This window comes from Ursus maritimus (assembly GCF_017311325.1).
Source record: "Ursus maritimus isolate PB19 chromosome X unlocalized genomic scaffold, ASM1731132v1 scaffold_X1, whole genome shotgun sequence".
In the NCBI taxonomy this organism is placed as follows: domain Eukaryota; kingdom Metazoa; phylum Chordata; class Mammalia; order Carnivora; family Ursidae; genus Ursus; species Ursus maritimus.
Genome location: NW_024423319.1, coordinates 86033519 through 86049515, shown reverse-complemented (window position 1 = coordinate 86049515; position 15997 = coordinate 86033519). Strand labels below are relative to the sequence as shown.

Here is a 15997-nt window from a genome sequence, read left to right as displayed (position 1 = left end):
GCTGAGTGTGGAGCCCTATGTGACCCTGCGCTCCATCCCACAGTCCATGAGATCATGACCTGAGCCGAAATCACAAGTCAGGTGCTTAACCGACTGAGTCACCCCAACGCCCCTGAAGGTTGTGATTCTTTTAAGAGTGTACTCTTTGTTCAAAACTCCTTTCAGATAGAGTCATTGGAATTAGTTTGCATTGTATATATTTTTGCTATACAATACAAATTTGTGTTCAGATAGTAAAGTAATATGAAATAAAAATCCAAAATACTGACCTATACAGGCATATAATAGCCATAGAATGAATAGTACATATCTGTCTGAAAACCTGTTACAGTCCAGGTGATTGTTCATACGTTGTCATTGCATTCAGTCATTGCACTCTATTTCTTCGTATAACTTCATTTAAATGTATTCCACGTTTTTCAAACTGTGATACATATGTTTAAAAAAAGTACCAGTGCCTCCACTCCTTCCATTGCAGTTTGGGAGTCACTAGTTTTGTTCAGTTCACTCATGGTCTAGAATTAAAAAATGCACTTGAGAAGTATCCAAGAAAGCAAAATAGTGACCATAACCCAGGTTGTCAAAAGCCTGTGTCTAGGCAATAAGCACAGGTTACAGTAGCTTCAGGAACCAGAGAGCTGTAGCAGAACACATTGAAAGAACACAAGACATATACTTTGGGTCTCTTACAGTAAGCCAAATGTGAGATACTAAAGACCTTGAGGAGTGTATTAATTTTTTTAAAGATTTTATTTATTTATTTTAGAGAGAGAAAGAGAGTGCGTGTGCTCATGAGTGTGAGCAGGGGGGAGGAGCACAGGGAAAGGGAGATAATCTCCAGCAGACTTTCCACGCTGCACCCGAGTACAGAGCCTGACATGGAGCTCGATCCCACCACCCTGAGATCATGACCTGAGCCGAAATCAAGAGTCGGATGTGTAACCGACTGAGCCACCCAGATAACCCATTATTAATTTAATAACGACAAGTAGTAAAGTTGAGATTCAGTATGTGCATTAATTTGACTTCAAGGCCTCAGTGAAGGTGCTGATGCAGCAGTAAAAGGATTATTTGTTTCTTTGCTTTTCCAACTTTCTGTCTGCTTGAATCTGTAATATTAAATCTTTGCAATCATGTGGAGAGAAGGGGAGATGGGAACAAAGGTCTGTTGTGGATGCTGTTCACAGGGGTTCTCAAATGGTAGCATGTATTTAATATGTATTAATGCTACATAAAAGGGAAAAGATGTGTTTCAGGCAGTCACGATTTAAGAAGGCAGAAAGGTGCTAGTGAGCTGAGTACATCAGTCATTTATATAAAATGAAAGTTAATATAAGCTCTCTGAGATATCATTTATCCCAGGGTATAAATATAACCGTTCAGTCCAACCTCAGATAACAAAACAAAACAAATCAAAGAAATCTATTGACCTAATAACTTTAGGCAACCACAGCTTGTTCTGACCTAAAGATGGCAGTCAGTGCAACTGACAAATTTGAAGAATGTCAAAGAAGGACATACTTTTCCTTCTTTCCTTAGACTTACCCACTGTAGAGTTACACATTGGGCTAAGGGTGAAAACAGAAATGCTGAGTTTTGCCTGCAGTCAGTACATAGTCTAATATTAGGAATGTAGACTGAATTTTAAATCTTTTCCTTCCTTGCATTTCCATTGCATCTAACTCTGCAGAAAGCTCCCTTTTTTCTGGCAAGGCTATCACCTTTAAACTACGTTGTCGTTTCTTTTCAGCCTGTGTTGCATATGGACTTGTCATTAGGCACACCCTCTTTCTCTTGTTTTGACGATCTTAACTCAAAGACATAATACTTCTAAGCATGCTGAAGTTTCTGTTACCTACTAAATCTGTTTTAACTCTCTTTACTCCCTTACTGTATTTCTTGGGAAATAAATCTCTCCTTATTTAATTCCAGACAAATTATAATAAGGCTTTGAACTTCTCTCCTCATTCTTCAGTTACACCTTACTCTTTTACTGAAAAACTCTTTAGGCTGCTTGTGACCTATAAGGAATTAACGTGAATTAAATGGCTTGATGTCCACTCAATCATCAGAGAAATGCAAATCAGAACTACAGTGAGATAATCACCTCACACCTGTCAGAATGGCCAAAATCAACAACAAAGAAATAATGTGTTGGCAAGGATGGTGGAGAAAAAGGAACCCTTGTGCATTGTTGGTGGGAATGTGAACTGGTGCAGCAAATCTAGAAAACAGTATGGAGGTTCCTTAAAAATTTAAAAATAGAACTGTCCTATGATCCAGGAATTGCACTACTGGGCATTTACTCCCAAAATACAAAAACATTAGTTCAGAGGGATACGTGCATCCCCATGTTTATTGCAGCCTTATGTACAGTAGCCAGCTGTATTTATAATAGCCACACTATGGAAGCAGCCCAAGTGTCCATCAGATGAATGGATAAAGAAGATATATATATAGAGAGAGAGAGAGAGAGAGAGAGAGAGAGAGTGGAATATTATTCAGCCATAAAAAGAACAAAATCCTGCCATTTGCAACAACATGGGTGGAACTAAGTATATTGCTGAGCAAAATAAGTGAAAGACAAATACCATATGATTCCACTCATATGTGGAATTTAAGAAACAAAATGGACGAGTAAAGGGAACAAAAAAGAGAGAGGCTAACCAAGAAACAGACTCTTAATTATAGAGAACAAACTGATGGGTACCAGAGGGCAGGTGGCTGGGGGATAGGTGAAATAGGTGATAGGAATTAAAGAGTACACTTATTATGATGAAAAAAAAAAAATGAAAAAAAAAAAAAGGCTTAATGTCACAGTCTTTTAGGAAGTGGTGAGAATATAGGTTTACCTAAAACTGCTACTTTTCCTAGATCTTGTTGCCTTCCTGGGGGCTCTCATTGGTAATGTTGACCATTTCCTAATTTTAACATAAATACACTTATTTTAACATTTATACAAATACTATGTTCACTGTTTAAAGAAAAATATTAGAAGATAAATAACCATAAAAGGTCAACAGCCTGAGAGCAGGAGCCATGTGTTTGTTCACATCTCTATTTCACTTTATCTAGCTTGGTGCTAGCCACTTAATACTTAAGAAATATTATGTGAATTCATTAATGAACCATTGGTATTTTATCATCGAGAGGCACTTGTTTTTAAACATTTCTGATGCAAATCTTTAGAGACTTTTCTATTACAATAAATTTTTTGACATTTGAAAATTGAATTAAACTCTGCATCTTTCTTTATCCTGGTATATCGTGTTAATTTCTCTGAGAAGCACACTTGTAACATTTCAATTTCCTATATAGTATCTATTTTATAGGTAGATGAATTCTCTATTGGATGTGTAGACTGTTTCTTTCCTTTTTTGGTACTAATATAATGACTATATTGTCCATCCTTGTAGCTAAATCTTTGCACACATCCATGTTTATGTTTTTAGAAGGAATACCTTGATGTGGGAAAGTGGATCTGTATCAGTAAATTGCCTCATGAACAAAGACCTAGGATGTTGGCAATATACCAGACAACGTGCCCAGGACAGGCATTTCCCTGTGTTTATGTTTTTAGAAGGAATACCTTGATGTGGTAGGCTTACTGAGCAAAAGTGTGTGTGTGTGTGTGTGTGTGTGTGTGTGTGTGTGTAGTTAATCCTTGAACAACATGGGTTTGAACTGCAAGGGTCCACTTAACATGTGGAATTTTTTCAGTAAATGTACTACAGTACTGTAAATGTATTTTCTCTTAGAATTTTCTTAACATTTTATTTTCTGTGGCTTACTGTATTATAAGAATACAGTATATAATACATGTAACATACAAAATATATGTTAATCGACTTTTTTTGTTGTGGGTACGGCTTTAGGTCAGCAGTAGACTATTAGGTAAGTTTTTGGGTGGTTGAAAGTTATGTGTGAATTTTCCCACTGTGTTGTGCAAGGGTTAACTGTATTAAAACCTTCTGACAGTGCTAAAAAAAGTTTTACTAATTTATACTTATAGGACTAGTAGAATGATAAAACTGCTTATTTCCTTACAATTCTGCCACTTCTGGCTATTTTCCTTATCATAACTGAGTATTACCATTATTTTTTAATTTTATCATTTTCATATATGAAAAGGTGTATAGCACGATTTTGAAGTTAAAGGACAGATGACTATGTATAGTACCCTCCCCCATCTGTATAGGTGATTCTTTTATCCTTGATAATTTCCTTGTTGTTTCCTCCTCTTCTCTCCTGTCTTCATGAGGTAAAGGGCAAAATAAAGGAGATTGTGTGAGAAAGAATACAGAATGCTTGAGTTGTTATAAAGTTAAATTTAACTTGCTTCTCATTGTTATCTTTTGCATTTATTTTTTTTAGACCCAGCTTCTTTGTTAGTACTTTGCCAGTTTTTAAATAATCTTTTAAATTATATTTTTCTTTTTTTAATCTAAAAGCCTAAATGGGCTTATTTAAAAACAAAATAAAACTCAAAATTATGAAAAAATAATTCGAAGTCTGTTCATAAATAAAGCTGGTTCCCAGGTTTAAAAAGATCTGAGCTTTGGAAATTGATTGATACAGAGTGGATAGTCATATGTTTGGGCACACCATTTTTTGTTAAGTGGCAAGAGAAAATGACAATCTTGCCTGAAGTAATGTTAAAAAGATTTCCTAGTGAGATGAAGAAGGACTTCTTGAACCAATAGAGAGCTCAAGGATCACAAAGTGAAGATTAGATGATTTAGGGAAGGAAGAGCCTAGTAAGATAATATGCTACAGTCATTGTGAAAAAGGTTTTAAGCATTATATGGATGTCCGAACAAATGATTTCCCTTATTCTCTGTTAAGGACTTTAGAAAAGTCTAGTTACAGTGGACTAGGAATTCTTTTTCATGGATAAGTAACTTACTTAGAGATTTGAAATGATGACTTTGCTTTGATTAGAAGGATTTCACTAGAGACTGGTGATGGGTACTTGTATCGTCTTTAGAGTTTGAATGATATATTGGGATTAGGAATCAGAAAATATGTTAAGTTCTTTTCTTAAAATAGGATGCTAGGCCTAATGGGGCAGAGTATAATTGGAAAAGTAACACATGCTCATGGAAGGAGTGTCTCATTTGGAAATCTGTGCTTGCACTTTGGAGCATTTACTTTCTTGACTTTGAATTTGAGGGTTCATATTTATTTCTTGGTTCACCGTATAGTAGTACGGATGCCAGTTTCTCCCAGCTGATAGTCACATAGGCTTCTTGTACCTCATGTTTCATTTACTTTGGAAGACACCATACTATCTTTTTAAGGGCTCCTCCCAATTTTAAAATGGGAATTTTATGAAGTTATTAGTCAGGTTATTGGAAACATGCCTTCCAGAGTTGTTGGAATCCTAGAACACCATTGAAAGGGCAGTCCAGATTTAATATGGTGAGTGCACAAAATTGTTAGGGACCCTGACTTTTATTGGTTAGGATGATTTTGGTACAAAAGCAAAGAACTGATTCTAGCTTAAATAATAAGCAAATTGATTGCCTCCCACAACTGGAACTTCACGGGTGAGTTGTGTACGGGGCCTAGTTTAGATCTACAAGTATCCAGCTATGTTCCATTTGTTTCCTCTGCTATCTTCTATGGGCTTCATACTAAGAATAGTTCCCTTTGTGGTGGCATTTAGTGATATATAGGTTTCCTTGTTCGCATCCAGCAGTAGAGGGAAAGTACCTTTCCCACGACTGCCATTTATAAATCAGTGATGATTGTTTGTTCTCTTCCAGTTAGAATGGTAAGTTGGATTGCTTTTCTTTTTAGAAGACTGTTAATCAGTGACCTTTATGAGCCAGCAACAATCATGTGTGAAGAACTAGAAAATGTGGGATGGTTTGCAATCAACTTTTCTCTAAAACGACGTATTTCTGAATGCCCTTCCAAGGATAGGTTGGTTGGCATCATCTTTATGCCAAAAAAGATGAACACTACTTAAAAAAGTTAACTTGATGATATTTTTGGGTAATACTTCTCTAATTTGAACATGTTTAGAAAGTTCTCTGCATTATATTCACATATATTTTAGCTGTTTACTGATAAACAATATGAAAGCATTACACATGCAGTTCTAGAAAATATTAATTTCCCCCCATAAAAATTTTATACTTGCTTAATCTTTATGTGAAAAATCTAAGTCTTTTTTTTTTTTTTTTTAAAGATTTTATTTATATATTTGACAGAGAGAGAGACGGCGAGAGAGGGAACACAAGCAGGGGGAGTAGGAGAGGGAGAAGCAGGCTTCCCTCCGAGCAGGGAGCCCGATACAGGGCTCAGTCCCAGCACCCTGGGATCGTGACCTGAGCCGAAGGCAGAAGGTTAATGACCGAGCCACCCAGGCGCCCCATGAAAAATCTAAGTCTTTTTTAAATTGAGGTATACTTGATCTATAACATTAGTTCTAGGTGTTGTATAATATAATGATTCAGTGTATATATTGCAAAATGAGCACAGTAAGTCTAGTTAACATCCATCACCATACATCGTTAAAATTTTTTTTTTCTTGTGATGAGAACTTTTAAGATTTACACCCTCAGCAACTTTCAAATACACAATACAGTATTATTAACTGCGGTCACCATGTTGTAAATTATATCCCCATGACTTATTTATTGCTCAACAGTTTTTTAAAAAGGACTCTCTACCAATTCTAAAGTATATGTATAATTTTTAGTTTACTTTTTTTTTTTTTAAAGATTTTATTTATTTATTCGACAGAGATAGAGACAGCCAGTGATGGAGGGAACACAAGCAGGGGGAGTGGGAGAGGAAGAAGCAGGTTCACAGCGGAGGAGCCCGATGTGGGGCTCGATCCCAGAATGCCGGGATCACGCCCTGAGCCGAAGGCAGACGCTTAACCGCTGTGCCACCCAGGCGCCCCTAGTTTACTTTGTTTTTTTAACCTGGGTTTTTGGATTGACAGGAACCGTAATTTTTTCCATAGCCTTTTATGCCTCGTGGTGGATTTAGGGGTATGGGATGCCCTATTTTGGAATTGAGTTGGAGTAAGTTAATTGTGGGCTGGATATTTGTTGTTGTTGATTATATGAAAGGAAACATCACAAAAGAAATACTCCTTTTCCTCTTTGAGATGGTTGAGCTCTTAGTCTTTCTTAGAAGTCAGATCCTGGGGCGCCTGGGTAGCGCAGTCGTTCAGCGTCTGCCTTTGGCTCAGGGCGTGATCCTGGCGTTCTGGGATCGAGCCCCACATCAGGCTCATCTGCTGGGAAGCCTGCTTCTTCCTCTGCCACTCCCCCTGCTTGTGTTGCCTCTCTAGCTGGCTGTCTCTCTGTCAAGTAAATAAATAAAATCTTAAAAAAAAAAAAAAAAAAAAAAAGAAGTGAGATCTCTTGTGGGAACAAATAATTCATCACATTCTGAAGTAGACTTGGAAAATCTTAATCCTTTTATCAGATTTGGTCTGTGAGGAAGGCCATGTTGATTTAAGAGGTAGCCTAGATTCTGTTCAAGATTAGGTCTGAGATATGAACAGTTTTACATCTTTGAACTCCTATATATTTGATATTTGTTATTATGTCTGACTATGAGGAGGGGAGGCCCCAGATTTCTAAATTGTTTGGTCTTAAATATCACTATCTGTTGGAAGGTGGTGGTGGGTATGATGGGAAGCTTGTTGTGATGTTTCTTAAAAATGTATTATTGATTTGATATGGGACGTAATTGGGACTCACACTTATTTTCCCTCTTTCAGCATTATCTGCATACCAGAGGTACTACAGTTTACAATCTGACTACTGGAAGGTTAGTGAATATTTGCATGTCTGTTTCCTACTTATTTTTTAGGCCGATTACTGCTGGTTATGCTCAAAATGAATTGTGCACTTTTTTCTTTGTTTTGTTAATTACTTTAAAAACGTTGTAAGTAAAGGAGATTGGAAAGGAAAGTGTTCTTCGTATTATCTTGTATGAACCACCTTGTATTTTATTAAAAGAGAGAGATTACTCTGACACAGTTTATTGGTCTAAGATGATCCTAAGTGTAAGAATTTAAAAGTAAGTAAAACCAAAGGGCAACAAAATGATTCTTTTTTTTTTTTTTTTTTTTGTCTTAAGTTGGTACCTGGGAATAAATGAAGGCTTTATTGGATGCATAAGATAGGTATATAAGATTGAAAAGGCAAGGAACGATGGGAAAATTACAATAGAAATCTTTCTTAGTACAGTCTGTCTGTAATTGGAGCTCTGAGGACAGCTGAACCTAACCATTTTTTAAAAGATCTACCTAAATGAAGAACTGTGAGTCATCCATTTTCTTAGTTTAAGCAGTTCATAAAGTTACCTGGGCAGGTTAATCTTCACATCATGTTTATTTTTAAGCATAAGTTTATTGATGAGTGGGGTTTCTTTATCTAAATTGCCATTTTAGATTTTTAAGGTATATTTTATTTTTCCATCACCTAGTTTATCTTTCTTTTCAATTTGTAGAAGTTTTAACAATATATTTTGGTCATTTAAAAAAATGTATTGAAAATATCTTTTCCAGTCTGTGGCTTTACGTTTACTTTTAAAAGCTTGTTGAAGTATAGTTTTTACATAGCATAAAATTCAGCTGTTTTAATTATGCAGTTCAATGACTTTTAGTAAATTTTCACGAGTTGTACAACCATAACCACAGTCTTAGTCTAGGACATGTCCATCTCCCCATAATGAAACCTCATGCCCAACCTCTGGCAAGTACTACTCTACTCTCTGTCTCTGTGTATTTGTATTTTCTGGATATTTCATACATATGGGATCATATCATATGTGTTTTTTTGTGACTGGCTTCTTTCACTTAGATACGTTTTCAAGGTTGATCCATTCGTAGCATGTATTAATACTTAATTGCTTTTTATTATTTAATATTCCATTGTATGGATATACCGTGTTTTATTCATTAGTTGATAGGCATTTTAGTTGTCACTTTTTGGCCATTGCGAATAATGCTGCCACGAACATTTGTGTTCTTGTGTGGACGTAGATTATAATAATGCTGCCATGAACATTTTGTGTTCAAGTTTTATGTGGACATAGATTTTCAGTTCTTTGGGGTAGATGGCCAGGAGTGGAATCGCTGAGTTTGTAGGGTAAATTTATGATTAACATTTTAAGAAACTGTTTCCCAGAGTGGCTATAATGTTTTACATTCTCACCAGCAATGTATGAGGGTTTCAGTTTCTCCCTTTCTTGTCAGGACTTGTAATTGTTCAGTGTTTGAGTGTAGCCATCCTAGTGGATATGAAGTAGCATCTTATTGTTTTTATTTCCATTTTTCAAATGACTGATAATGTTTAGCATCTTTTTAACATACTGGCTATTTGTGTATATTCTTCGGTGAAATACCTGTGCAAACCGTGTGTGTGTGTGTGTGTGTGTGTGTGTGTGTGTGTTTATTAGGTATGTTGTCAGAGTTTTTTATACATTCTGGATACAATCTCTTATCAGATACTTAATGTGTAAATATGTTTTCAAAGTCTGTGGCTTGTATTTTCACTTTCTTGGTGTAGTATATTTTGAAGTGCAAAAAATTTGAATTTTGATGCTGTCCATTTTTCTCAACCTTTTATTTCTTGTGCTTTTAGTGTTGCACATAAGAAATCTTTGCCTAACTCAAGGTTATGAAGATTTATTCTGTAGTTTATTCAAATCAGTTGCTTCAATTTTTGCCTTTACAGATAGTAATGCAGTAAGTAGTAAAAGTGTCTTTTCATATTTTTGTTAGTGATTCTTTGGTGTATAAGTGGGATCCTTTATAAGGTTAAGTGTTAAATACAGCTGCTTTGGGAGTGCTGATTTCCCCTTGATCTTAACCAAGAAAGTTTATGTCAGCAGGGTTTTTGTATCTGATAGGTGAGAAATGGTGCTTATTGTTGTTTTAATTTGCATTTTCTTAATTGTTAGCAAGGTTGAGGTTTTTGAAATTAAAGTTTAAAGACTATTTCTTTTTCTTTGAAATATTCATTCATATCTCTTGCCTAGTTTTCTATTTTTGTGTGGGTCACTTATTTTTGTTTTATTACAGCTATATTTTGTAGGAAGTATTTATCCTTTATCTGCAGTACAAGTTGCAGTTTTCCATTGTTGTTTTGCTTTGCTTTTGTGTGTTTGTTTTTGCCCGTGCAGAAGTCTTTTATTTCTTTGTAGTCAAATTTATCAGTCTTTTCCTATTTTGAGTTCTAGGACAGGTTTTTTCCTTGTTCTCAGGTGTTAGAAAAATTCACCCACATACTCTTTATTAGTACTTGAATGGTTTTTATTTTTTAATTTAAATCTCTGTCCCGTTTGAGATTTAATTTATCCTTGATGTATACTGTGAGGAACATCTAAGTTTATCTTTTTCCTTATGGCTAATTATCCCAACACAATGTATTGTTAAAAAATCTATCTTTTCCTCTAGTAATTTGAGATGTTGTCTTAATTGTATGCTGAATTTTCATGTGCAATTTTGTCTGCTTATGGGTTTTCTGGTGTATTTTGTTAGTCTGTTTATGAACTAATTACCATACTATTTTGCTTCTAGAGATTTTATAATATATTTAAATATATGGTAGCACTCTGGCACCCTTTCCCATTGTTCTTGTTTTTAGGGTTTCCTTGACTGTCCTTTCTTGGTGGTTTTTCCAAATAAACTATCTAATTAAGTTGTTTAGCTCCACAAAAATATCTGATGATTTTTTTCACCAGCTTTTTTGAGGTATAATTTACATTATTTTAAGCATATAAGCTTGCTGTGTTCGGCAGTTTATGTGAGGTTGTGTAACCATTACTACAATTAAGATGCAGAATGTTTCCATCATTCAGTGTTCCCTTGTGCCCGCTTTACAGTTGATGCCCATTCTTGCTTGACCCCTGGTCCCAGGCAGGCAGTTATTTGCTTTCTATCTCTCTAGTTTTGCCTTTCCTAGAATGCCTCACAACTGGATCAAAGCAGCATGTATTCTTTTGTTTTTGATGTCTTTCATTTAGAGTGCTATTTTTGAGACTCATCCATGTTGTGTGTATCAATATTGTGTTCTTTTTAATCTTTAAGTAGTATTTCATAGAATGATTCTGCCACAGTTATTCCATTTATCAGTTGCTAGGCATTTGTGTTGTGTCCAGCTTGACGTAAATATAAATGAAATTCTGTGAACATTATTTGTCTTTGTGTGGACAGAGGTTTTAATTTTTCTTGGTATATGTACCTAGGGTTTGGAAATGCTGGGTCACGTTGCAGTTGTAGGTTTAATTGCCAAATTGTTTTCCAAAGAGGCTGTACCATTTTACATTCCAACTAGCAACATTTGATTTCTGGAGTTTTACATCTTTGTTAGTACCTGGTATTGTCAATCTCTTTTCACTTTAGCCATTCTAGTAGGTAAATAGTAGTTTTTCATCTTGGTTTTATCTACATTTTCCTGATGGTAGTGATTGATTCCTGATTGTCTTTATTTGTTCTGCTGGCTTTTTGTTTAATTTTCTCTTATTTAGGTAGAAGCTTAGATGATTAATTTTTTCCCCTAATATAAGTATTTAAGGTACCTGTTTTTGTTAGCATTGCTTTAATTGTATCCCACAAATTTTTATATATAGTATTTTTGTTACCATTTATTTGAAAATGTCTTCTACTTCCTCTTTCTTCTGACCCATGGGTTATTCGGATACATGTTATGTTATTTCAAAATATTTGGGTTATTTTAGATATCTCATTGTTAGTGACATTCTATTTTATTTATACAACATACTTTGTATGATTTCATTCTTTTGAAATATATTAAGACTTTATTGGTTCTACACTTGAAAACAGCTGCAGGATTTGCATTTTTGGTTGTCCTATGCTATGAACAACAGGGAAAGGCAGTTGATAGTGTTTTTCAAATTTCTGTCTTTGATGATTTTTGTGTTTATCATTTGCTGGGAGTTATTGCTTATGAGTGTGGAATTGCCTTTTAATTTTGCCCTTTTTAAAACAATACATTTTGAAGTTTTCTTACTAGGACGTATACATTTGTGATTGTTATTTTTACCTGATGAATTGACCCTTTTGTCGTTATAAAATAATTATTTTTACCTCTGGTAATTCCTTTTTGTCTTGACATATGTTTCATCTGATTTTAATACAGACATTCTGTCCTCCTTAGGCTTGCTATTTACATGATATATCCTTTTCCTCTTCTTTCCAACCTGATGGTATCTTTATATTTACAATTCTTCTTTTGTAGATAACTTATAAGTGGATCTTGCTTTTTTATGCAGTTTGAAAAATCTATTTTTTACTTGCACTGTTAAACCATTCACAGTAATGTACTCATTTATATGATTGGGTTTGTGTCTTAATTTGATTTTTCCTCTTCTGTTTGTCCTTTCAGTTTCTTGGTCTTATGTTCTTCCTTACCTACTTTCCCTACTCTTTTTTTGATATTTGAATGTGTTTTACAATTACTTTACTTTATCCTGTTGTCCATTTCAGCTCTTCTTTCCATTATTCGTTCACTGGGATTATAGTATATATTTTTAATTTTTCAGTCTTCAATTTAATATATATCTTCAATTTCTCAGTTAATACTGTATCCATTCACATAAACTGTGGAAAGTTTGCAATTACGTAAGTCCACTTCTTACCCATCCATGTCCTTTATGTGATAGTTGTTATATCTATTAAATTTACATTATTAACTCCATGAGATGATCTTTTGCTTTGAACAGGCCTATATATTACAATGTTATTAGTAATGGTTTGTATTTACCCATATGGTTATCATTTCTGATACTCTTCATTACTTTCTGTGACTCATTTCCATGTACTATCATTTTCTTTTAGGCCGAAGAACTTCGTTTAGCATTTCTTATAGTAAAGATCTGGCAGAAATGAATTTCTTTTATCTGAAAATATTTTTTGACTTCATTTTTAAAGGGCATTTTTGCTGGTTATGGAATTAACGGCTTGGCTTGCCTTTTTAAAGTGAAGTTCTACCTCCTTGCCTTCCTCTTTCTTTTTTTTTTTTTTTAAAGATTTTATTTATTTATTCGACAGAGATAGAGACAGCCAGCGAGAGAGGGAACACAAGCAGGGGGAGTGGGAGAGGAAGAAGCAGGCTCCCAGCGTTGGAGCCTGATGTGGGGCTCGATCCCAGAACGCCGGGATCACGCCCTGAGCCGAAGGCAGACGCTTAACCGCTGTGCCACCCAGGTGCCCCTTGCCTTCCTCTTTCTAATGAGAAATCAGCTCTTAATTGAACCACTGTCCCTGTACACAATTTTTTTGCTTCTTTCATGATTTGCTTGTTATCTTTGGCTTCCTATAGTTTGATCATGATAATATCACTGCATGAGCATCTTCATATTTATCCTGCTGGAGCATTTTGAATTTGCATTAAATAGGGGAAATTTTTGTCGTTATTTCTTCAAATAATTTTTTGTTCATTTTCTTTCCTTCTGGGGATCCAATTCATGTAGGTTAGATAATTTGTTTTTATATAAATGTCCCTAAGGGGCTTTTTTTTTTTCTGTGGTCTTCACATTGGATAATTTGTTTTTCTGTTTTGAAGTTTATTCTTTCTTTGTTGTCATCACTTAATTATTAGTCCAGTCCATTGAATTTTATTTCAGATATTACATTTTTCAGTTAGAGATTTTCCATTGGTTTCCTGTAAAATTATTTCTTAGTTGAGATTTCCTGTCTTTTTAATTATGAGCTTGTTTTGTTGATGATAATTAGAATAGCAACTATAAAATCTTGTCTGCCATTTTCTTTTTTAAAATTAAAAAAAAATTTTTTTTAAAGATTTTATTTATTTACTTGACAGAAAAAGAGCGCACAAGCAAGGGGGGGGGGCTGCGTGGGTGGGTGATGGGAGCAGCAGAGGGAGCTGCAGAGGGAGAGGGACAAGCAGGCTCTCCACTGAGCAGGGAGCCAGATGTGGGACCTGATTCCAGGACCCTGGGATCATGACCCAAGCCAAAGGAAGATGCTTAACCAACTGAGCCACCCACATGCCCCTTGTCTGCCATTTTCTAGCATCTTTATCATTTTGGGTTTGGTTTCAGTTGATTTTCTAATTTCCTGAGATTGTGTTCTGTTTTCCTGGATCTTTGTATTTGTGTAATTTTGTGTTAGGTACTGGACATAATGAAAATTATACTGTCTTGGTTCTATTATTTTCTTCTAGGGAGGTTCCCTCCACCTTTCTCTTTTATCCCCCCACCTTTATCTCTTTTATCTTTATTGGACTTGAACCGCAAACTCAACTTCCTTGGGTGGCAACTTAACTATCAATTTAGATCTTTTGTCTTTAACTTAGTTGAGTCTGTAACTTGCATACAGGAATTAGTCAGACATGTGGATAGAATTTAGAATTCTCTGGCTCTTCTTTTTCTGGAATTTCCCTTTATTTAGTGGGTTGTGATCTCTCCTGGTTCCAGTCTTAAGGTTTTCTATTTTAGAAAGACTGCTTTTTCTACTAATGACCCACTCTCACATGTGCTATGCCTGGCAGCAAGTTAATAGCTGGGAAAATGGAACTCAGCCCATACAACTTTCCTCCTCTAAGAATGGCCTTTCATATTAGTTTCCAATTGCTGTTTTAGCAACTGACCACAAATTTAATTACCTTACAGTTTTGAAAGTCAGAATCCCAAATGAGGCTTAGGGGAATCAAGTTGTCAGTAGGGCTAGTTCTTTTTGGAGGCTCTATTGGAGAATCTCTTGCCTTTTCCAGCTTCTGAAGTTTATCCACATTCTTTTGGCTCATGGCCCTGTATCTTACTGCATTTTGTCCCCTCATTGCCTTTGGCCTTTAACTTTCTTGCCTCCCTCTTACTAAGGACTCTTGTGATTACATCAGGTTTAACCTGGGTAATTCAGGATAACCTTCCCATCTAACAATCCATTTAATCACAACTGCAGAGTATGTTTTGCCATGTAAGTTAAATATTCTCAGTTTGGGGATTTAGGATATAGAATTTTAGGGGCCACTATTCAGACTGCCACTTCTTTCCACTGGAATCTGCCTGTATCTGTTTACTTCTCAGTGCCTTTAGTTAGCTGCTTTATTTTATGTATTACAAATAAACCAGAGGTTATAGTTATTATAAAGCTGTAGTTATTTTATAGTTATGTCTCTAGGAGGGTCTTCACCAGTGTCATCTTACTAATTAGCCTTAATTGGAAGCAATAGTGTGATAATGTATCGATACCATTTTGCTTGCTTTTGAACTTTTAATAAAGATGTAATTGTGTAGCATATTTTTAAGTCTTGTCTTCTTTCAGTCAGTACTGTATATGTTAAATTCATCCCTGTAGTTGTATAGTGCAGTAGTTTGTTTTCATTGCTGTGTAGTACTTTGTTATATGAATATGCCACAATTTATTCATTTTATTGTAGAAGGAATTTGGTTTTTAATGAATTTTGGCTGTTACTGATTGTAACTTTGCAAGGTTTTGATGCCCTGGTAGTTGTCTGATGCCTGAAAACAGATTTAAAACAATATTTTGTCCAGCTTTTCTAGCTATAATTACTTGGGTAGAAGAGGGAATTGGGATTTAAGTCCAAAACACATTAGTCTACCATTGCCAGCCATGGAACTCCCCTCTAATCTTACCTATAAGGAAAACTTAATGTAAAATTTATTATTTAAAAACGTACTGTAGATATTTCAAAAAATAAGAGAACATAATTATGGGATGCCCAATACATGGAATAGACTAGTTAGCCCTCAGAATAATTGATCATTGGTAGTTTCTAATTGTACAGAGTTCTTAACAGGCATTTTGAGGTCCTCCCAGGTGTCAAAAGCTGACTGACTTCCCAGATACCAAGAACACAAACCTGAGTTTATTGCTTACCGTGTTAAAGGAGAACACCACCTCTACAAAGCTTTGTTGGTATCCTAGGGAAAAAGGTAAGGTCAGAATTGATTGAGAATTGAAACTTTAAGACAGGTCTTTCAATTTGGGAGCTTGATTGGGTAAGAATCTCTACAA

The 15997-nt window shown here is 35.2% G+C and overlaps 1 protein-coding gene across 6 annotated transcripts in view; it reads left to right on the top strand.

Moving 5' to 3' along the window:
• KDM6A (lysine demethylase 6A) overlaps positions 1–15997 on the top strand; it is a 204092-nt gene that overhangs the window by 70274 nt on the left and 117821 nt on the right. For all 6 annotated transcript variants that reach the window (XM_040632725.1, XM_040632697.1, XM_040632731.1 and 3 more), the window contains exon 4: positions 7748–7797. In XM_040632725.1, the coding sequence (XP_040488659.1) occupies positions 7748–7797 (50 nt within the window). The remainder of the gene's footprint in view (positions 1–7747; positions 7798–15997) is intronic.